This window comes from Talpa occidentalis, unplaced genomic scaffold, assembly GCF_014898055.3.
Source record: "Talpa occidentalis isolate TD23 unplaced genomic scaffold, MPIMG_talOcc4v2.1 talOcc4.3, whole genome shotgun sequence".
Taxonomy (NCBI): domain Eukaryota; kingdom Metazoa; phylum Chordata; class Mammalia; order Eulipotyphla; family Talpidae; genus Talpa; species Talpa occidentalis.
This window is the reverse complement of record NW_023603184.1, coordinates 97,039,270-97,064,426: the sequence shown is the minus strand read 5'-3', so window position 1 is coordinate 97,064,426 and position 25,157 is coordinate 97,039,270. Positions and strand designations below refer to the sequence as shown.

Here is a 25,157-nt window from a genome sequence, read left to right as displayed (position 1 = left end):
AAATATCTGTAAAGTCCACAGATATTTTAAATGACTGCTTAGAAGAATACTACCCAATTGTCATTCACTTATAATGAGTAATGTGACATGTTTGGGATAATGAGATACAGTGTCTTCCTCATCAATTCCTGGAAAACATTTTTATTATCTGAACAAAAACACCTTATTGGGTTATTTTTTTTAAAATAACACTTATCCTCTTCCAAGCTAATTTTGGATACATGGTATCCAGCTACAGAATGTAATAAAATTGCTTAAAATGTAACCTACTTTAGTGGGAAAATACAACACCATAAAAATGAAATCATATATTTTTATAAAATTGGAATAACATTTGAAGTTATTTTGCATAGCAATATTTAGAATGAATTTTATGTGGATGATTATGTGGTAAAATTAGTAGCAAAAAAAAATTGGAAAAGTAATAGTGTATGCTCACACAAAGAATTAAAGTGTAAAGTAGTTTTAATAAAAAGCAAAAATCAGTGTGTTCAACATTAAAGGGTAGTTTTAGAAAAATTCCAGCAAAATGCAGTTTTGAAATTTCTGAAAACCTCCAACATTAAACACAGGTCATAGTTGTATGCTTATGTTGCTTGGGTTATTATTTTAAATAAATATTGCACACACACATGCACAAATTAAAAATAACAGATCCATAAAGTGGCATTTTGAATCACTTTCCCTAGTTGTGTTTTTTTATAAGTAGCATAAGAACATTGAATTAGAGAGCACAGAAAATCCTTTCTCTTTGCTAACAATGTGAGAAATCATAAAAGCTAAGCCAAAGTGATACCTTTCTCACCTTAAAAAGAAAAGAATATTCACAGTACATTTCTGCTTTGAGTAGAGACAGTAAATTAATCATTAATTTAGATGGTACTTGAAAACTCTTGCTATTCCACTCCTTCCATTGATTTTCATAATAAAACATCTCTGTAGTTCTGCTGAGGAGAAAGGATACCTAGAAGTTCTTATATTAATATATTTGCTATATTTATCTATGTTTATGCTACTTGCATATATTTTATACAATATATATTATAGACATATATGTACCTGTCATATCCATATAAATAAACCACTTAGATAACAAGCTGATATGGAAAAAAGTACATAGCTTTGCATGAAAACAATCGGAATTGAAAGTATGACTTTCAAAATAGTGATGTTCTTATTAAAAAAAACTTGGAATACAAATCTTGTGACAAGATAGAATGTAAAATTTTGTTTACTTTATATTTTTAAAGTTTACCTAATCATGATTTCTGGAACTTTTTCTATAGCTATGGATTTTTTCCAATTTAGTTCTTAAAAGTTTTCTTTGTCTTCCTAGGTGAAGGATATAGAATAAATGCTTTTAAGAATATGTAAAGTTGAATTCCAAAGCATAGTCTACCAATATCATACTGTGACCTTCACTACTTACCATTCTTACTTCTCACAGGGGTAAAATCAAGCTGGAGCCTTCAAGAATGCAGCTCTGGTGTTTTTTAACCAGCCAGAGGCTCAAGTCACCACTTTTACCCAGGTTACCCAAGCAAGTTGCACATGTACAATCACTTTCTAAATGAGTTTTGACTGGCCTGCATGCTATTCAGCTATGTTCCTTCCCCTGCCGTGGCAAGGAAGTGCTAGACCAGCACAGCTGCTCTCCGCTGAATCGTGTGACACATCACAGCATGGTCAGGAAAGACGGGCAGTCCCGACATCATATCTGATTCTGCTAATCATTTTCCCAGTTTAGTCTTCTCGACTTTTAAAAGCAATAATTGCATGTTCTCTAGGATTTATATCTATTTTAAAACACAATGTTTAAAGTTCGATATAGTCAAGAATTTAGGAGAGCATGCTTTTTTTTTTTTTTGATTTCTCTGCTTTTATTTCATTAAGATAAGACCACAACTTTTTGTTTTTGATTCAGCCTTTATAAGTAAATTGAATTACCAAAATGAGCTTCACAGGGTTTGGTGTTTTTATTTTTTTGTTGTTGTTGTCTTTGTTTTTTTGATAGTGCTGCCATTTTAAAAATCATTATATTCAGATTCATGAATATAATTTTCAGCCCATCCAATTCATGTGCTCCAGATGGAAATGTTTGCTTTCATGTCTTTTGGGAAAGACTCTGTTTTAAAAAAAAAATTAGGTGATCATGAGGTTTTGGATAAGAAGGGCCATAGTCTGTATGCATTTGGGTACCAACATATCTTGGATTTTTCATGTAGTTTAGAGAAAGTGTTAAGTCATGTGTCTGCAAAGTGATCATTGTAAATTAACTGAAAGAAAACATTTTGATACGAGGTAGAAAAAGTTCATTGCATCTTGATTATTAAGTAATTGGCCCAGTGTACTCATTTTTTAAAAGAATTTTCCTAGTTTACATAAATTTCTCTCTAAATGTTCTACCAAAAAGAGCAGGCAAAAAACAGACTTGGAAAATGCCCTAGTTTTGATTATTAGAGTTTTGTGAGAAATAAAGATCCCTCACAAGATTACTGTAGGTTTGTGAATTAACTAAGTTTTAGTTAATTTTCTTAACTCAGTTTTCTCCTATTATATCATTTGCTCACTAGAATCTCAGTCAGAGTGAGAGTTCTGTGAGGGACATTGTAAAGTAAAAGTAAAAAGTTCTTGAAGAATGGCAGATCCCATGATTTTTGGTGAAAAAGAATATCTGACTAAAGGTTGGGCTTGTCTCTAGGTTCATTGATACAACTTGCTTCCTCTTTAGGGATAATTGACAACTTGTTGTAGAATGCAACAAATCCAGAAATTAAATTATTAATAAAAACCAAAAAATACAGTACCTGGTGATTTCTGTTGTTTTTATTTGGCAATAATGACTTTTTAATTTTAGGAGTAAAACAGTATTATTAGTCAGTGAAGAGAATCTGATTTAATTTTTTTGACAAGCTAAACAGAATTAAATGGCATTGAAAAAAATGGTGCTATATTTTACACCATAATTATAACAGGATCCTTTCCTTTCCAAAGTCTGTATGGAAACTTTGAAAATAGGTGGTAAGTTCTGAAGCATGTACCCTTCTAGAAAAGGCACTGTTTTCAGAATCTGGAAAGCAATGGGAGATCACCACTAGCTTTCAATTTTTCTACTGTGCTCTCAGTGTCTTCCAAACACTCTTTATGAAACTGAATGTGAGGAAACTCTACCAGAACCAAAGATGGGTATATGAATAGTCACTTAACACTTATCTCAACCTTTAGACAAGTGTTTTGGTGCATTAGTGGATTGCTGAAATCAAACCCAATTAAAGCTAATTTAGATGGAATTTTTTGTGTCTCCTTACAACATAAATCAGCTTTTCCTTTACCTTTTTGATGCCCCCTTAGCTATTCTTCAATTACCGCATAATTATTTGCAGTTTAAAATATTGAGGCTATTTTAAAATATAAGGAGCACCAGAGGTGTTGCCCATTTAAAATATATTGACCAAAACCACACCAAGGTGGTACATATTTTTAACCATTCAATAAGTGGGTCAAGGGAAAAGAACTATTGGTTTTAGTTTAGCTTTTCCTTCCTTGGAGAGGCAGCCTCTCATGGTGAGGTCACCTGTTCTTGTAGTTAACTAAGTCAAGATATGAACATGCAAATCCAAACGATCAGACTAAGGCCCTAACAGTATGTGTGACCAAAAGATCTTACTCAAGATAAAACCCAGCAGTTGTGAGAGAAATGCCTAGTTTTTAAAAGCAATCTGTAATGGCTGAATCTTTTATTTTGCCTCTTGAATCATACGGCAGTTTGTGAGAGTCAAACATTTGATAGCTGATTGAAAATAAATGAAATGTGAGCGCATGTCAGTGGAAGTAGGCCAGTTGCTAACATTCTCTCTATCTCTGAAAGTTAAATTTCATTATTTAATTGGATTAAAATCAAGAGCAATTATTTGCCATAAAGGGGAATTTCTAATAAGTTCATGCTATTAGAGGAAAAAATTGTCTCATAGTCTTTTTGGATGCTGATTCTCTCATTTCTTACGAGTGATACTGGCAGTTAACCTACTTGAAAACCTCATGTTCAGGTACCATGTCTTTGAGAACATGGTTCTTGGATCAGCGTGCAGCTTCCACAGCATTGCGCCAGGCTTCTGCTACAGCCAGGCATGTTTTCTGTGGCTGAATTAGGCCTGGAGAATGTTGCATCTTAAAACCTGCTTTCCAGTGTGCATTTGCAGAGCATAAGCCAGCATCCCTCTGTAGAATCAGTGGTTTCTACAAGGGATGGAAGAATCTAAAGTGCCATAAAATAGTAGAGGTGTAGGGAGAAAATAGTACAAGAAACAAGGTTGAACTTGTACTATGTAGTTTTATATGGAAGCTTTCTATTGTTATGCCTATCTACTTAGTTATATATTTCTAAATACTTCAGCACAAGAACTAATTTTGACTTATTTAGTATATTCATCAAGTTCCTTAATATGGAAATTTTCATTTCTTTACTTTTTATATTGTAGTATCACAACTATGGCAATATAAAGAAAGTAAGTTATCCTTTGTATTTATCATCAGTCACTTGTTTTTAAGTCAAGTACATGCATACAAATAATTTGGAAATTATTTGAGCATGATTATGATCAAATATATCACAAACTATCTTCTACCAGAGTATGAATGCCAGTATACAACTTAGTTAGAAAATGTTGGGACAATGTAGGCAGTATTATATCAATGTGTAGATAGAATCACTGTAACACAGATACAATTTTAAATATTTAAGTAGTTTTCTAGGGTATAGATTTGTGATTTAAAAATAAGGTGGTAAAATTCTTTATGCATCCAGTGATTAAAGCATAGCTAATGGAATATCATAATAGAAAAGTTGTCATAACTTAGCAAAAATACAATCAAGTTTTTATTTATAAATATGGGTAAATTCACAACATTTGAAGTCTGATGTAATTGGTACAATATTTTCATTAACTTTATGGGAAAAAATGTGCTTTCTTATGACAAAATGTGACCTATGTAGAAAATGTGAATAAGCCTAATTCTCCAATTTATGAAGGAGACAAACTTTTTCTCAAACATTATAGGGAAAGGATCCTCCTTCAAAAAACAACTACTCAGTGAAATGAACACTAGCCTAGTAACTGTCTTTTAAGGTTTGGTGCAAGAGGAACATGGCAACTTGCAAATATTTTGCCTAGATGTCCCTCTAAATACATGTAAGGAACTTTCCAGAGTATAAATTTAAAAAGCTTATTCTTATAATCAGAAAAAACTCATAAATAACAGTGAAGTAATTCTCCATGTAAAATGTGTTTGCTCATTTGTGAAGAGCAGACTACATACAGTTTTTTCAAAGACATGTCATGCCTTATAATGCCAGGCAGAGAGAGATGAACTGATTATTGTCCATTTCTACTCTAAGAAATATGAGTGCATAAATTCTACACCATTTGGAAATTGTAGTTATTGATATCCAAAATCTTAACTGCATTCACATATTTCTAATCTACAAACAATAATGATAAAGACACATCAGAGTTCAATACTTGGTAAACAGTAGATTCAACTGACATTAAAATTTGTGACTACTATTATTTGTGCTGTGAAAAGTTTGCTTTAAATAAGTATTTGTATTTAATATACCTATAGAATATGTGGCAGACAATTATACTGGCAAAAGTCTAACATCTCACAATTATATTAACAGTGGTAAATGGAAAATGAAGGATGAATAGAATTTCTAGTTTTCAAATGCAAGTATATATGTGTATGTGTATATATGTTTATTGCTTCCTTCCCTAATATTTCTTTACTGAATGTCAACCAATATTTTAGATAAACATTTTGGAAGTCTCATGTGTTCTGATCATTAAAATAATATTAATTAAATAATCCCCATTTATTCATAAAATGCATTTTCTAATACAATTAGGTTTCTGTAAAGGTCAAAATTGAGTTAGAGATCAAATGGATATTAAATTTCTTAAACACTATTATTCTTTCTATAAGATTAATACAAAAATAAATTTGATCATTTATATACTCTTCATAAACACAACATAACTTTTTTACTGTACAGTCTATACTTGGATCTTTAGGTATATATGTGTGTGTGTGTGTGTGTGTGTGTGTGTGTGCGTGCGTGTGTGTGCATATATTTGGTATACATTGTATATATGTACCTAAATATATTTATAAGTAAATGCATATACATAAGAATATTCGGTCAAATGAAACAAGTCTAATTGATGAAACATTCTATAAAATTTAATATGGAGAAATCCTGCAAGAAAGAAATGCTTCATGAATGAAGCAGAGCATAACCAGGCTCAGAAGAAATTACTGAGCTTGGATTGACCAAGATGAAGAGGAAACATGAAACTTTCATAACTAAGCCCAAAATAATTTGGTTTGTTAATGGTTTTATTCATGTGGTAGATATTATTGTTTCCACTTGTCAAAAGTAACAGTATCCAACCTATAAACAACCAGAGAAATTGATACAGAAGTTTTATTTGCTGAATCTCAATAACTATTCATCATTTTTTTCATTATACCAGAAGGTGCTATAATACTATCCAGCTAGCTATCGTAGGCACTGGCATTTCTTAAAAGAACAAAGATATCTTGGCTATAAGAAGCAGAAAAATTCTGAGAGAAGAAAATATAAATCTGCTTTCCCACCTCTCCAACGAGTTAAAAAAAAATAATGGTAAAAATTCCTGTACTATATTGATACTAAGAACCATCACTCAAAATTGATGGTTTAGCTCCTCTTCAGCATATGCCATACCAGTAGGTATTTTTTTATAGAATTGTATCTTGACTTAAAGTCATTTTTTGTAGTATTTTAGACATGGTTAACCTCACCCTCAAAGTAACACAAAAGAAAGTACCATCTGGATTGCTTCTCTTCAATTAGTTCATATTATAACATATAAAACTACATTTATATTATGATTAACATAAATCAAGAATAATGAGCCAAATATCTCTTATATTGCCTATGTTAGTTCATTCAGTTATTTTTCTCAGTAACCCTTTAACTCCAGAAGGTGAGAACAAAGTGACTATACCAATTAGTGACTTAAGTTAATGGGGACTTTGAAACCATTAACATGTCCATGCGCTGTTCTTTCATTGTAAGAGCTTTACATTACAGTGCTGTATGTCATGTCTTTGCATCAGATTTCATAAAACATCGTACACCATAACGTTTCCCCAGGTGATCTCAGAGTACTTAATAAGATTTTTTTTTTGTGTAATGTTAAGATGGCTTTTGCTAGCCATGTGGTATATCACAGTGATTTATTTAAAGGAAAAATTCACAGCCTGATCACATGTTGAATTCAGAATGTGCTTCTAAGGAAAGTCTGTATAGATTCTGGACAATACTATTTATGAAGAAATTTCCATTTCATTTAGAATTCTTTGGCAAGTGTGGAATTCACTTAAGCAGTTCCAAAAAAAAAAAAAAAAGAAAAGAAAAAAAAAGACCTCTTGCAAGAGAGAGATCCATCATGGTTCTGCTAGTAAAATAAGAAGAAAATTACGTAACCAGAGAAAAATATAGCTCGAAGTTGAAATATAATGACTGTGACTAATGTTAATGTGCTGCTCTTCCTTTCTAAAATTACAGAAACATGGACAGTACTTAGAGACAACTGGTAATGTTCTTTGCCCTGTGAAAATTTCCATCGGAAGAGGTGGAAATTACAATTAGATTTGATGCATTTTAATTAATATAATCAGTAGTAGATGTCAGCATACCAAATTTTAGCAAACTATTCTTGATTTGGCTGAGTATTGCTGTATTAAATTATTTTCACACGGCATTCATATACACATAGAAATCATAAAGCAAGTTAATCACTGTAATCCATCTTTTCTAAATCACCTACATTGAATGCTGTTTATTTATTTATTTTTGTCTGTATCAGGTTAGTGGCTATGTTGTTTTGAATAGAAGGATTAAGTGTTAAGTTATTAGTATATAATTGTCAGTAAAATTTAAGAGTCAAATGCTACACTACCATTTTTTTCCCACACTATGGCAGAGCATTTCCAAATTATCTGAATGAAAGGGGAGAAAAATCACAAAATTTGTAATGGTGTTTTGTTTCCAGAAATTAAATGCAACCAGCTCATCTGAAGGAAGCACAGTTGATGTTGCTCCACCCCGAGAAGGTGAACAAGCTGAAATTGAGCCAGAGGAAGACCTTAAACCAGAAGCTTGTTTTACTGAAGGTAAAATGCAAATGACTAATACAATATCCCCTCTTTCCTTAGAAACTCAATATATCTCATTTAAAGGAAATATTTCAAAGAAATGGTGAAGGCATTTTGAGCTTTGTTTTCTTTTTTTCTTCTGGACAATTAAGATGATTTGATATGTCTTTTGGTTTTATCCTCCAAAACGGAGGGAAACTAGCCCTGTGAGATAAATGACATTCTGGCAGGTCATCTGTTTGGCACAGAATCCTTTCAGATCTCATTGGCAGGACAAAATTTGATTTAGAAATGCTGTAATAATTATACTATTCACTAACAGTTTCAGTGTGGTTGATTTGCTCTGTGAACAAAACAGTTTTGGATATTTACGTGCTATAGCACTTGGGCAAGAAAAACAGTAGTGGCTCTAGCAAGAACCAGTACATTGTTGTGCATACAAATCAATAAAGATTTGCTGATTCAATGTGATTGGATTTAATCCTATGCATAGTAGTGAAGAGTTAGGGCAGAAGAGTGGATGTAACTTAGAAATAACACGATGAAAGCTAAGAAGGGGAGGACAAAGAAATGAGAGATACTGACTGACAAGATGAGTCGTAGGAGTGACTAAGAAAAGTACCAGGCTGAAAATAATCTTGGGAAAGCTGACAGTGGTTGATACCTTGGAAAACATGGGTTTCTGCACATGTAAAGAAGGGAGGTATAATCCAGAGTCATATAAAAAAGTGAATAAACAATTTAAAACATACAGATTTCCTCTAAGCCCCTGGGGTATTCTTGGACTTTAAGGCAAAGAGAGATCCTAACTGGTGCTGACGATGAAAAGCCTTTACATTTAAGTGATTCTTAGAATTCTGGGTAGCTGATTAGTCATATCAAGTTTCAGAATGAGTCATTATACATGAGGGATACTGAAGAGAACTAGAGAATGCAGTCAATTACCCCAAAAAACAGGAGCTGAGACTAGAATGGGGAAGAAACAACAAAGTTTACTTTTTCCTATTCCAGCTTAAAACATAGCTTTGTAATTTATTATAATTCATGTTTTCTTTTAGGCTGTATTAAAAAGTTTCCATTCTGTCAAGTAAGTACAGAGGAAGGCAAAGGAAAGATCTGGTGGAACCTTCGTAAAACTTGCTACAGCATTGTTGAACACAATTGGTTTGAAACTTTCATTGTCTTCATGATCCTTCTCAGTAGTGGTGCTTTGGTAAGTGACATGCACATTGGCAAGAATCAGGTTCTAGTGAAATATTTAAATTATGCTCCAAAAATACCAGATGCATACCCTGAGTTTAAGGAGAAAAAGAACTCTATCAGTAGCTTGCAGAGACTGGCACTCAGGTTTAACTATGCAAAATTGAGTACAGGGTAAATCAGAAGCATGAAACAGACAGATGGGATTTCTCATCTGGTGTTTATCTAACAGATGTTTTCTTCACTGAGAAACCATTTACAATGACATTCTGTAACTACATTACCTTCCATGTCAAATATAATCCAGTTTTCACTAATAATCATATTAACAACTATGGAGTAAAATTATATTTTGTTTTTCTCATATCTAATCAATTTATTTTTCAAAATAAACTAGATCATTCAGGGAATCATAGAAAGTAATGTTGGAATAGGCCAATTCTGTCCCCTATTAATAGAATGTCATTATTTTCTAAGTTCATGTTACTTCTCTAAAAGCAGATTTAGTTAAGATAGAAATTTTGAATAAGGGGGTTGCAATTGTATGGGGAATATAAAAATAAAATTAAAAAAAGAAATTTTGAGATGAGACATGGGGATGGGGAAACAATACTAAACTAATAAAGTATATCGACACTGACTTGCCAAAATTTTGTTAGTTTCAGTCTTTCGATGTCTGATAATCAATGTTGGTCTGTCAATTAGTAATTATTTATCAAATTATTGCTTTTGTGCCCAGTATTATAGTAAATAATCTTACCAAGTCTTGGGAGAGGCATACCATCCAAATAAAATAAAAGTGTTCTCAATTCACAGGCTTTTGAAGATATATACATTGAACAACGAAAGACTATCAAAACTATGCTAGAATATGCTGACAAGGTCTTCACTTACATATTCATTTTGGAAATGCTTCTCAAATGGGTAGCTTATGGATTTCAAACATATTTCACTAATGCCTGGTGCTGGCTAGATTTCTTGATTGTCGATGTAAGTATCCTGAGTGATTTTTATGAAAATTTATATAGAAGGCAAGTTTGATATTTCATATATTTTTATGATTAAAACCCTGTTTTCACAACCTAAGTTCACTAATGTTGACATAATTATGCAATCTTTTAAAAACTACATAAATGAAACATGTCTCAAGGAAACCACAGAAGAGGTCCTAAAAATGTTGAGAGCGTTAAGAAAATATGCCACAAGTCGACAGCAATTCTTTTTATGGAAGTTAAGGAACTCAAATAAGGAATAACCACAAATTATTGACAGATCTATGCACTTAGCTTATTAACCAATTGAAAATAACAATGACCTCTCCAGAAGTATAATCAAGACAGATTTGGGATTAGAACTGGACAGAATTGGACTTTAGCCTCTTACAAGAATAAATGTTACTAAAAATGTTAAAATAACCCATTTATTGTATTCATCCAGTCACATGTCCACGAACACTATAAAATGAATTTTCACTCTTTAAGTCAGTAGTAGATATACCAGTAACTAGTCAGACATTTACATGCAAAGGATTAGGTGTAGGAGCTCTTCTTTCAATCTGATTGCCTTGGGATGAGCAGGAACATTGCCAGTTTTGAGCTTCTGACTTGCATCCTATTTTTTTTTTTAAATATCAAGCAATGGTGAGGCACTGGGATATTATGACATATATCTGGGTCTTTTTAGTCAGTGATCTTCCATTGCACAGGTATGAACAAAACAAGGGCTTTAAGCACTATCTCTAAGCACTATCTCTGTTTCTAAGCAATGAGAATGTACTTTATTTTTAGTTCTAACAATTGCCAATATATGAATCAAGGATTGCTCTGTGCAGCCATTCGTTCTTTTTATCATTTCTGACAACTGTGTAAGCCTATCTAAATTCTACTCCCTTTTCTCCTACAAATACACTCAGAATTCTATACCCAAAACTGCTTAACCCCTTAAGTTGATAATAAATCTCTTGCCAAGCTCAATTTAATAACCCAGAAGTGACTTTCAGTTTCCATGGCTTTAATGAATAATAGAATTGAATCTCCATATTGTCCTGAAAAAGCTGCTGGTATGGTAATTTTAATATTCTCATATTCTGCAGCTGGAATGGACCTAAAAGACTATCTCACCTTTATTCTAGACATTGAGAAACTGAAGTCTTGGAGCTAGTATCATGTTTTCTAATTCTCATTTAAGTTCTTTACTTCGATTTCTTATCTAAATATTAAAAATGACATATATATTTTCAAACTTAGCTTTGAAAGTTAGTATTTATAATCTCCATCTTCTTGAAATGATGGAACACCAAATACATTTAGAGAGCCTCTCTATTTCAAAAAGATTTTGTCACTGTGAAGATCATTTACAAATGTGATAGAATATCAGAAAATTCTGAAATTTACTGAGGTATTTATATTTGCTGAAAAATTAACATTTACTAAAAATATTTGCTACACTGTACTTTATTCCCATGTACTTTTTCAAATGTAAATAGATGATGCAAAAAAATCTCTCAATAATAGGGGTTTTATGTCATGTTTTATCATTAGACACTTAGGTATCTATTGAATAATATAAAAATGATAAGGACATATGGTGCCCCCCCCAAAATTAATACTCCTTTAGTGAGCTAAATTAGTAGATTAGAACTGAGAACTTAAATATATTACTTTTAAGCATATTGTTATCCTAAATGGGTCTATTTTCTTCTTTTTCCCAAAGCAGAGGCTGATGTCTGTGAACTAATTTAACCTCAAATAACAACTTGTTCTCAGACCACTGGGTTCACTAAGCTAAAGTAAATATAGAGTTAAAACTGATTTTGAAAGTACAATAAAACATACTTAAATGAGTTTCATAGTCCAATAGGCATACCACTATAACAAAACTGAACAGACACAGAAAACTCAAAAAAAAAAAAAAAAAACGAAAACAAAACCTAAGGTATAAGTAAAATATTTAAAACCAAAAGAAATATGCTTTTAAACCTTAGGAAATTTATTGTGTGAAAAATGTAACCTTTTGAATTCCCTGCCTAAAAATAAAGATAGATTGTAGTGGACTGTCTGTCCAACCTCCTAACATTCATTCATTTATTCAATAAATATTTTCAGCACATGTTATTTTAGACAAGGAAGATATAAAAAAGACAGATCAAACCATATTAGAACTTACACTCTATGGGAGAGTGGAACAAAGTAAAGACTTAAATTTAATCTAAAAATAAGATAAATCTAGGTGGTGATTACTGCAATGAAATAAAACAAGGTAATGGCATATAGAATAAATGCAAACTGAGGAGGAGAGAAGGAACAGAGGAGTGTTAGCTTGAGTGCCTAAGGAAGTGTCTTTGGAGAAATAAATTACAAGAAAATTACCTTAGTCCATTTGGGTTGCTGGAACAGAATATCATATGCTAAGTGACTTATAAACAACAGAAATTTATTTCTCAAAGTTCCAGAGGCTAACAGACCCAGATCAAGACACTAGCAGTTGTCTATTGAGAATCTGCTCTTATTTCTGTGTCCTCACATGAATGAAAGGGCCAGTGAGCTCTCTGTAGTCTCCTTATAAGGCATGAATTCTATTCAAGAAGGTGGAATCTTCATGACCTAGTTATCTCCAAAAATGCCCTCCCTCCAAATATACATCACATTGAGAATGAAGTTTCAATATACGAATTTGTGGAGGGGGGCATAAACCTACCATCTTTAACAATGGGATAGTCATTTGACGACCTGAGGTAAGAGAAAAGAACCATTGGAAGACCCCGAAATTATGAGAGCTGAGACCACCTAAGAGACAAAAGAAAGCTGTTATGCTTGTGTGTGATGAAATGTGGACGAGAGTATACTAGAAACTGAACTTAGAAAGGTAATCTAGCAGTAATGGCAAGAGGTTCATGTTTCCTTTTAATTTATTATTTGTATATATTAGGAAGTTTATTGTATATTGATTATAGTTACAATGGGAAGTTCATGGAGGAGGGGGTGAAAAGGAATTTGATCTACTGTTTTAAAATGAACACATCTGATTATAGAGAAGGTAGGGCAAAGAACAGAAGCAGGGAAACCAATTAGGGGGCTGTGTTAATAATCTAGGAAAGAGAAGATTTGTCTTAGACTGAGTTGATGGAACTTACTGGTGGACTGGATGTGTGGTGTAAAGAAGAGAGAGGATTAGATGAATAGTGTTTTCTTTCAATCTGAACAAATGGTTAGGGGAAGAAGCCTTTAACTGGAATGGGTCTGACAGGGCAAGCAGATGGTAGGTAGTAGGGATATAATAAGTATGAAGTGCCTATTAGACATTCAAGAATAGATGTTGAATTTTATATGTCTTGAACTCAGGAGAGAAGCCAGGACCTGATTATAAATTTAGGGGTCATCAGTATATAAATGGCATTTGAACCTTGATGAGCTCACCTAGACCAGGAATATAATTTGATGAGGAAACCCAGAACCAAACTCTGAAGACAGTTTAACATTTATAAGGTAGGCAAAGAGAAAGAAGCAGTTAATTAAATTGAGAGGTAGCAGTTAGAAGAAAAAGGAAAGCTGAATATCCATGGTGTCACAGAAGCCCAGAGAAGATAGTTAGGTTTCACCCAAGACGGGGTGCTCAATTTTGTCAGACATATACCATTTTTTCCTGATTCTGTAAAATTCTTTTCTTCCAACCCAAAGTTCAAAAAATTACTATCTTCATATGAAAACCAAACTACCCTGTACTATAACTAATTATAAAAGTTATACTACAGATGTTGTTCTTGGCCACACAATGGACTGCATATAAGATCATAGTTCATTGAAAAAAATTTCAGATTTCTTGTGGTCCTTATGGATTTTCACATAAATGTCATCCTGAGAAAATTCATCTGAGCATCTATCTTGACAACTCTGAATTTGATTCAAAACTATCCTAAGGTGTTGCTATTCTAAAACAAACTCAGTAAATGATTCAATCATGATGAAATATTTACTCACTACAAGTGATTTCCATTTTACAGATGGTCCAGGTTGCTGATGTAATTGGAAAAAAAAAGGATGTTTAATATTTGCAGCTCAGAAAGTCTTTGCCTACTTGTCCAAGACTTATTAGAATCCCCAACTGTTGTGTTGAGGGGAACAAAGGCAGAATAGGGTCACTTTCTGATTCTATTATGTGTTTCCATAATTCTGTACAATGTCCAGAATCCCTGCCTTAGTTCTTAACACTTATTCTTGACATAATGACATCTTCAGTAGTAAAACTCAAATTGTTGTTAATAATAGTAGTAGCTCAGTAAGATGCCCAGAATTTCCTAATTACTTATGGTAGGAATGGTGCTAATCAAGAGCCTTATACAATAATAATGAATACTGATAATACTAACTTAATCTCTACTGTATACAGTTGCTGCTAAAAAACACTTTACATATGATAACTCATTTAAATTTCAAAACTCTGAGTTTGAAACCATAATTATTCTCATTTTGCAGCTGGGGAAACCAAGGCAAAGAAAGATTATGTTAACTGACCAAGTTAACATAACTCATGGGAGGCTAAGGTGGATTTTGAACTCAGACATTCTGGCTCTAATGACTGCACCTGATACCTTGGTCACAAAGCTCATTATCAATAGCCCTTTTAATCAAAATTATTTACTAACCCTCTTCACAATCCTGCAATATAAATATGACTTTTTAAATGTTTTTTTAATTTATGTATATAAGAACTAGGGTGTAGGCCAGAGGTGCAGGGAGTGAGAGGATTCACCAGAGACAGAATGGGGAGCAGAACAGGTCAATCTACTGAGAGATACTGCTGAGGGGTCAGCGGGGGAGACAGGAGAGGTCTGCCGTACCATGCAGGTCAGCTCCCTGGCTGGGGGACTGAAATCATGCCACAGTGGCTGGCGATAGCTTGATAGCGCTGAGACTTTAAGCCCTGTAGTATCAGGGAGGCCACACTATAAATATTATAATCTCTCTCTTCCATATGAGTAGAAAACATACAGTATTTATTTTTCTCCTGATCTTGTTAGCTGAGTACATTCTCCTCAAGGCCATCCATGTTGGCACACATGGCAAGATTTCATCTATTTTTTTTTTTAAATAACTGAGTAGCATTCCAGTATGTTTCTATAGCACCTCTTTTTTTTAATTTAAATTTTATTTTTAAAGAAACAAAACAAATGAACAAAACAAAAGCAAACTCTTAGATCCTACGAAGAGTGGTGGTTACCAGTAAGAGTGGCACATATCAAAAAAACTACCAACAACAGGGCCTCCCTGATGGCGCAAGGGGTTAAGATGCAACCTATGAAGTTGCAGCCTCTGCAGCATGAGTTCTATCTCCAGCTGGACAGGGAGCAACCCACATGGCACAGCAGACCTCTCCTGACTCGCTCGCTGTTCCCCTCAGCAGTATACTTCAGTCAATCCACCTGTTCTGTTCCCCACTCTGTCTCTCGTGAATCCTCTCACCCCCACACCTCTGGCCTGTACCTCAGTTCTTGTATGCATAAATAAATAAATCTTTTAAAAAAATATTATAATCTCTATTTTGCTACTGAAAAAAATTTGCCAGTCATACAGCTAATGGGTGGCAGAGATACTTTTATCTATCACAGTTTCTACTCCATACCTTGCACTAGTGTACAGTCCAATGAAATACAGTGTTGTACTAGTCCAAGTGTTTCCACACTTCCCTCCAAATGTGGCTGCCTTTGTTGGTGGTGAATGAAAGCAGTGAGATATCTTGCTAATAAGTAGATACCCGCCTTGAATTCAGCTGGAGGTTGTTTTTATTTTATTTTATTTTTTTGGTGGAGAGAATTAGATTAAATTAAAAAGAACTTTAGATTAAATTAAAAAGAACTTTTTAAATTAAAAAGAACTGTCAATTTATAACAATTTTTGATCTCTGCGCACATATTTCCATGTTAATAGTCTAGTATATGTTATGGCTTTTTCTAGTAGAAAGGATTCACTTTGCTCCCTTTTGGGGAAGAATTTAATTCTCTTTTAGTATTATCAATTTATTAACAAGAAAAATCTCTTTTACTGGTCAGATCGTGAAGGCAGTCCAATTAATTTAACAATATGAAATTCTACAGTCCCTTTAAAAAGGGTGTATCTTTTAGCATATAGAGACTAAGTTTCTATTTCTAGCCTTTGTTTAAATTCCAACACACATTTCATATATGTAATATTGATAAAAAACTAACCTTTACTGAGCCATAAATCACTGTCTTTATATATCTTAATCCAGTTAGACATCTATTATAATATCAACTGTGCAAGTGAGGAAATTGAGGCAAAGAATAGTTACCTAACTGTTAAGTATATGACAGGCATGTACTCACTTAAAATATGACAAACAATTTTTATCTTTCCAGAGAAAAATAATTAAACATGATAGATTCATAAATGCACAACCCATTAACAGAAGTCATGCTCACTGTCAATCAGAAGACCAGCATTCAAGTACTTTTCCCGAGGTGTGCTTAATTAAAGATGATGCATCCATTAATAAAGATACTGTGATTTTTGTCTTTTGAGCATAACAACATATTATTATTTGCTTTAATCATCTAGAAATAACTAAATTATAGAATTCCATACAAGGAGATAAATTTAGAGATCACCTGATTCGTTCAAAGTCCTCATTTTTTAAAAAAAAAAAAAGTGTGCCCGCCAAAATTTATTAATTGTTCTCCAGAAGTGAACATTTAGATTACTTCCAGTTTCCCACAGCCACAAATAATACCATAATGACTAAGATATTTGCATTGTGAGCTTTCTAATCTTGTACAAAGTTAAAGAGGAACTACAAAAGCTAAGACAGAAATAGAAGGGATGTCAAAGGCAAAAAGGCAGTCCTTGATATACAAACTGATTTAAAAACAGACCGGACCCTCATTTCTGAATGACCTTGCTTAGGAACAGCCCTTTAGTTCTCACAGTCACTGGAAAGACCTCACTCCTTTCTTGTAAACCTCACCCATCACAGCTGACCAAATTCCACCATCTCCAGTATCCCCAACCTCCCATCTTCTCCAAGAACCGTTTGTCAATATTCTCATGGCAACTTTGCACTTGGTCCTCACCACTGCTTCAGTGCCTTTTAAGAAAGTGCCTACAGATAGGAAACAGGTCTACCTTGGGATCTGAGCAGTGTGTGTATACCTAGCAATCAAATTTCCAAGTGTCCTTGCCCCTAAGAAGCACTGAGTTAGTCTGTATGCTGTTTAAACTCTATGGTGTTATTGACAAAATGGAATCAAGTACTTGGTTGGATGGGATGCGCCAAGTCTTCAGGTAGCAGCACCAAAAACATAAAGAAGCTGTTAATGCCTCCTGAGTTAAAGGAGCCCAGAATATTGAAGCCTGTGTGTTCGCTAGTGACCTTTCCCATCGCTCCTGTCTTCTGTAGCAGTGAACACGAGACAGAAATGAATAGCTCAATAAATTATCCTGCCACTAGTCAAGTTTAACATTCAAGTCATTTATTTTTCTGTTCAATTCTGTGAGATGTGTGCTAAATTAAACAATGAGGTGTCAGTGACTCCATTTACCTTCAAAGCCTCAGTTCTGGGTTTGGAGTCACCCTTTATACCCTTCATACCATGTGTTCTTAGGCAGATCACTGTTACTATCCTACCTCACAAGATTATTGGGAAGATTCATTTAGATCCATTTCAACAGCCCTTTCCATAGGAAATAAGCTCTAAAGCCATCCATCCAGTGGATGTAATGAATTAACTTCTTTCTTATGCACCATGGAAAGCTTTAGTTATGTACAACCCTTGCAAGAATTGAGAGGATAGTCACTCAGTCACTTCCTGTTTTGTGGTTCAGATGAAGAGCAAATTTTTGATAATGGATGCAAAAATTTAAGATACTATTTGAAGTCAGATCACCTGGGTTCAAGCCCCAACACCATAGCTTATTGTCACTGCATTCTTTTTTGAGGGTGGGGGGATTAATTTCCTTACCAGTTAAAAATAATAGTACTTACTTGAGATTTATATGTATAAGATGCTTAGAACTTAACATATAGTACTTACTATATACTAGTACTTCTCAATAAATGTTATTATACAGAAATAAAAACAAACTCCCCTAAATGATGTCTTCTTTAATCTTTCAGTATTTAAAGAAATTTAGCACATATATAATATCAGAAAGATGTATTATCACTCTGAATGAGTTACTACATTCTAGATCATAATAGTAATTTGGGTAAAAATTTCTTCATTATTTTGAAATTATAACATGGTCTAATAAAATGTTCCTCCAGATAAAGTTTTCCCCTTATTTATTTATCTAACACACATTGACAAAAACATATTCAACCAGCATTAAGCATAATAAGAAAGTATTTTATCTCAACCTATATAAAATTTACGGAAGGGGAGAAAATATATCTAGCAAACTGATTCTATTACATGGCAAAAACCTCTGATGAATAAACAAGATACTATATAGATTCAAGAGAGAAATATTATTTCTAAGCCATCAGTGATATTAAGCACAGAAAGAAATGGCTTGAAACCAAATCCTGAATCATCGTGGTATATGTGCATGTTGGCAAAGGCTGAATGGGAGCAATACCTAACTGCAACAGGTTATAGATGTTTAGGAAAATGAACAAGGGCTCTGGCTTCACTGCTAAAAAAACAATATGAGATGAGGCTGAAGATATAAATGATGATCTCACTATGCAGCACACAAAGACTTCCAAGATATATCTGAAGATTTACTTGGCTGGTACTGAAAAATAAACACCATATCCTCCTATGTCTTTAGTCAACATTTTGTTACTTGGTGACCTGATTAATACTTTTCCTTTTATAGGTTTCTTTGGTTAGCTTGGTAGCTAACGCTCTTGGCTATTCAGAACTTGGTGCCATCAAATCCTTACGGACTCTAAGAGCTTTAAGACCTCTAAGAGCTTTATCCCGGTTTGAAGGCATGAGGGTAAGAAGAATGAAAGCTCTCTGATCATTCATGTTAAAATTAAATGTAGGTGGTGCTTTAGATACAGAGGGCTGCCATAATATAAATATGTACAAATAAATATAAGTAATTATCTTCTGATATTGATTTCACAGAATCACAGAATTTCAGTGCAGGAATCTTATCACTCAACCTACCCTGAAACTGAGGTTTATTTACATAGGCCCTTAGAACTTGGTGCAGAGCTAGGACTACTAACCAGTTCTTCTGATAATAGCTGAAGGATGTTTTCACACCAGCCAAACACCATGTGCTACAATTTTTTTTCATTGCTAATACATTTCTAAATTACTATTTACCACAGATATTCATCTTAGGAGAGATTTTTCTTTCTCTCAATAGGTAATTTGATTATTTAAAAATTGCTGATAATGAAAGAAAGGTAAATGGTTTCTGTGTGCTTTATTTCTTCAATTAATAGCAATAATAAAACAAGAAAACACTAAATAGTAGCCTCTGACAAAATTTATATGTCCTAAACAAACAAAGTAGGGGGTTAGAATAATTAACTAAGCATTTCAGGCAACTCCTGGGGTTTGTTTCATAGATCTCCCTCTTAAGCAAGCTTTCTGAATGAGGTTCACTTTTTCCATAGTACTTTGTTTTCCTCTATAGTGCTCTTCTTTAGTATATATTTTATTCGTCTAAACATAAAGTACACACTTAGATAGATACACACCCACTTGCCATGCCTCTCAAAATACTATTTAGCACAAAGGCCAGCTTTGTTTAATCCAGCTTACAAATGCACATGGATATTGAATTTCTTCTAGACTGTAGTGCTTTTATGTTAGGAGGTGGTTTGTTTGGCGCAATAAAAATACTTCAGCCTTGACTTCCAGATTTACTCACCAAGGAGAATTAAACTACTCTCCAAGACTTTCCAAAAACATTGTAAGCGAAGAAACACTTGATTTTGCACAATTTTATTTCATTGCTACTGGCTAACAAAAGCCACAAGATGTATAAAAATGATTATACAGTTTTAAGATCTTTTCACACAAATCTTTATTCTACTGACATTACTTAAGTCCACATTTGGCTGCATGGTTATATTGGGGTTCCAAAGTGAACATTTAAGAAATCTATAATAATAATATGGACACATTTAGCATTCTTTTTGTACAGAGACAAATTCCATCTCATTTCCTAGTTTAACATATTTTTTCTTTGATTTTTACCAATAAAAAAGTAAAAGGAACTTGAAATTCTGTATGCTATTCTTCATAAACATCAAGTGTTAGCTTAAGTTTAAGGCATGCTATGTTTATTTGTAAAGGGTTTGACTACTTCTTCAAGCATCATTCATTAACACTCTTGAAATTAAAACATTTTGAATGATAATTATTCTTTGTTTGTACTTAATACATCTTTTATTTCCCCCAGCATATGAGCATTTTATACTGTATCAGGCTTTTATTTACTCCTTTTCATGCACTGACATGTTTTGCTTTCTTCAAATCCTTAAGCTCTTTCGTTGTATTACTGCTTATTTTCCCTGATCAAATATGTGCAAGAAAATACCAGAAGAAACAATTGTACACCTGAATTTTTATTTAACTCTTTTCACACCCATTTCAGTACTAAAGAATAAATAAAAAGAATGGTTTCCATTTTAACTATTTTATATTGCTTTATCCTCATTTTTTCTAGGTGGTTGTGAATGCTCTTGTGGGAGCAATTCCCTCCATCATGAATGTGCTGTTGGTTTGTCTCATCTTCTGGCTGATCTTTAGCATCATGGGTGTGAATCTCTTTGCTGGCAAGTTCTATCACTGTGTTAATACAACAACCGGTAACATGTTTGAAGTTAGTGAAGTCAACAATTTCAGCGATTGTCAGGCTCTTGGCAGGCAAGCTCGGTGGAAAAATGTGAAAGTAAACTTTGATAATGTTGGTGCTGGCTATCTGGCATTGCTTCAAGTGGTAAGTGGCAAATGTGAGTTTTGAAAGACTTTCAAAATGCTTCAAGTGAGATCATTTCTCTGATGCTCTTCTTTGAATAATTAGTATTTGACAGAAAAGTTCTTGATGGTAACACCTTTAGTATTAGCTTGACTTTATTGTAAAGAAGGTTTGGCTTGACTGTAAGGAATGTTGTGCAGTTATTTTATGATATATTTTCTCCAGAGTTCAGCTTTTAGTATGTTTTAAAGTTATTTTATATTTTTTGTAATTGTTTTTTCTTGTTATACTATCTACTACTACTGCACCATCAGCATTTTTAGTTTTCTGTAGCTATCACTGACAACAGAGAAAGCTTATATATTGAAATGACAATGTTTATATTGTACTGATTAATTAAATGTGTTAATCATTAACTGTATCATTTATTGCATTAACTATCATTTAATGCATTAACCAAAGAGTATGATTCCACTATGTATGAAAATACAAATATCTAATGGAATGGATTTAAAAAATGTACAATGTTTAATAAATACAACTTAATTGACAGCATATTGAATAATCAATAATTAATTAATGAAAGTGATGGAGTTATGTTTAAATATGCCAGAAATTTGAATCATAGAACCTACCTTTTGGTATAAAAGGGAATTGAGGCTGAGATAATAGTTTCAGGACTCAAACCTCTAGCTAAATTTAATGTAGAAAAAAACAGAGTACCTTCCAAGAGAAATAAAGAAAATGAGTTCCAGATTCTAAATTAAATCTTACATTATTTCATTCCTTCATTCAATTCATGATTTTTTATAGAAAATTTCATAATATTGTACAAAAAGTGATTTTTAATGACACTATTACATTTTCAAATGGTAAAATGCAAAATTTTGGCATTAGGTTTTTATGCACAATTCAATGTATGTTGTTTACAGGCCACATTTAAAGGTTGGATGGATATTATGTATGCAGCTGTCGATTCACGAGATGTAAGTATCACTCAAATAATATATAGTTACTAGATTTTCCATAGTGAAATTTTGTGATAAATTAACTGAATGGTCCAAAATATTATATTAGATGCAATGAAAACATTTTGCATGTAGAAATGATCTTCTTAATCCAATCCACTTCAGTATACAGACTATTTTGGTCTAATGCAAAATACATATCTAATGTGAAAAGATATATAACTACATGGATTAAAAGACATCAGAGTGGCCCAGAGAATGTAACTCATAAGATTGAGAAACCTGGAAAAAAGTTGGGAAATAATTCCCTATCCCTGGAGAGTATGATAAAGCAGAGTCCATGAAGCAGCATCTAAAAATAACATGATAAAGGCAAGAAAGCTCCAGGGAAAACTCAATTTTGAAGACAGGGATAAAATAATGCCTCAGAATATGCCTATTTATGCTGATTTTTTGTAGAAGTTGATATTCTGTTATTAAAGTCAGATTGCCAAGAGCCAGCATTCCAAATCAAAATTAAAAATACAGCCCCCCAAAATTATAAGATTAAAAATAATAGGTCAAAATGTTTGCCTTCTTAAGCCATTGTTATTTTCTCTAGAGAATACAGATACAATTAGAAAACAGATTCCAGAACTACTGACCTACATTATACTCGATCATACCAATTTTAAAGGCGAGAATTATTTTTGCAGAACAGTATCTCAAGGCTAGGCAAAAATAGATTTATAGTAAATAACAATGTTCACCAAATTGTTAATTTAGTATAAGTATTTTTTGTGTTTTTAAATATTATTTAATATTTTCAATATTATTTAGGTTAAACTTCAGCCTGTATATGAAGAAAATCTGTATATGTATTTATACTTTGTCATCTTTATCATCTTTGGGTCATTCTTCACTCTGAATCTATTCATTGGTGTCATCATAGATAACTTCAACCAACAGAAAAAGAAGATAAGTATTTCTCAGCTCTCACCTTTTTCCATTCTGTGTTCTGTTATGCATTCAAATAACCAGCACACTGGTAGCATGGAGGACTTAGATCATTTTTATTTCCTTTTCAGTTCACTATGCATACACTTCAACTGCAGAGGATTTCAGCCTCCAGTTCATGTCTCCTGTCTAGGATCATCCTCTGCAGACTGTTGTAGTGTCTTTCTGACCCAAAAAAGTGACAGCTGCTTAAAAACATCCAGTGGGCCTCCAGTGTTTTTACCTTTGCTTACATGGCCTTTCAGGAATAACTACCACCAGTTTTCCAGCTTCATCTTTTCCCACACCACATTTTCTATTATCTCATTCCCAACTGCTCAGTCACCACCTACCCACCATCAACACTATTACTGGCTACACACTCAACTACGTGGATTTTCTGTGCTTTCCCGAACAAGTCATATTCTTATACCTCTATGACTTTCCATAATATATTTTCTCTTCCTGCAACGCTTTACCTAACAAACCCTTTATCGTGGTATCAGGTCTAATTTAAGGTTACTTCCCTTTGCAAAGCCTGTTTCTGAGCCTTGGAGTTTACTGTTATCTCTGCAGTGTTTTTTTTTTTTTGTTTGTTTGTTTGTTTGTCTGTTTGCTTATTTTTGTATACCTATCTATTCTTCACTTTTTGTTTTCAACTTCTTCTCCTACTTGGGAGCAAGATACTGTGTCCCTTATTTATGTAATTCTGAAACCAGGCATACTGTCTAGCACACAGGAAGTGCTCACAAATTACCTAATAAAGAATAAATTTGTCATCATTGAAATGGACTAAGAGAACATTTTTACTTTCAGAGAAAATATATTTGAGACCCTGGAACCTCCTTCAAAACATAATATAATCAAATTAAGTATCTTGTAATAATCAGAGTTTTATACGGTTATGGGTTTTACATACTATTAAGATACTCAGAATGTCACATAAATGAGAAAACTAGAATATACCTATATGAAGCAGGTCAACATCCATTTAAAAACTGGGAAAAGATTAAAGGAAAGACTCAAATTTTTTGTAAGCTGTTGTAACACATGTTAAGATTGTGACCAGTTTTATTCTCTGTCTTTACTTTGGAGGTCAAGACATCTTTATGACAGAGGAACAGAAAAAATACTACAATGCAATGAAGAAACTTGGATCCAAAAAACCTCAGAAACCTATACCTCGGCCAGCAGTAAGAATTTTCTTCAACACTCCAAAGCCCTGGCTCCCTATGAGGAACTTGGGCATTGCTCTGAACCAGGCGATATATCCACCATATAATATGCTCTAGCAGTAGGGTTCGTACTGTGTGACACAATTCACAACTACTACACTCAATAACAATTACTGAATTGTTTAAAAAGAAGCAATGAGGTTTTTTTTATATAGTTTTTCAGTCAAAAACCTCCAAAAACAGTAACAAAAACTCCCAGTAACAATAGATAAAGTGGGCTTCTGCTCCTGCTGCCAACAATACACCCATCAGGCTCCTCTGATCTTGTATGGCAACCTCTTGTCCTTTTAAGTAGATGGAGTTTTCCAGAATCCCCACCCCACCCCCATAACCTAGTTTAATGAACACAAAATATTTTTAACCTTTTTAGAAAAGATGTCATCAATCATTTGTTTTACCAAATGCACAGAAAAGGAAAAAACTTCTTCAGAATTTTTACTCTGTAGAGTTTCATGATAAAGGGAAGACATAAACAGGAATGTTCACAGAACTGTTCTCTAACTTATTTATCCTTAGATGGGTAAGGAATAAGGAAAGTGAGGTACAAAGAAGGGAAATATCATACTCAAAGTCACAAAGACTGTAATTGCCAAACAATTTATGAATCCTATAAGTGAGTATACCATATTTATAAGACTAGTCAGAGCTGTCTAAGGGACAAGGGGAAGAAAGGGTGG

The 25,157-nt window shown here is 33.3% G+C and overlaps 1 protein-coding gene across 1 annotated transcript in view; it reads left to right on the top strand.

Annotated features, from left to right (window-relative positions):
• Positions 1–25,157, top strand: part of SCN3A (sodium voltage-gated channel alpha subunit 3) — an 83,063-nt gene that overhangs the window by 53,351 nt on the left and 4,555 nt on the right. The window contains exons 18-25 of the mRNA XM_054699808.1: positions 8,100–8,220; positions 9,261–9,415; positions 10,219–10,392; positions 19,236–19,358; positions 21,051–21,323; positions 22,235–22,288; positions 23,090–23,227; positions 24,334–24,438. Coding sequence (XP_054555783.1) covers positions 8,100–8,220; positions 9,261–9,415; positions 10,219–10,392; positions 19,236–19,358; positions 21,051–21,323; positions 22,235–22,288; positions 23,090–23,227; positions 24,334–24,438 — 1,143 coding nt within the window. The remainder of the gene's footprint in view (positions 1–8,099; positions 8,221–9,260; positions 9,416–10,218; positions 10,393–19,235; positions 19,359–21,050; positions 21,324–22,234; positions 22,289–23,089; positions 23,228–24,333; positions 24,439–25,157) is intronic.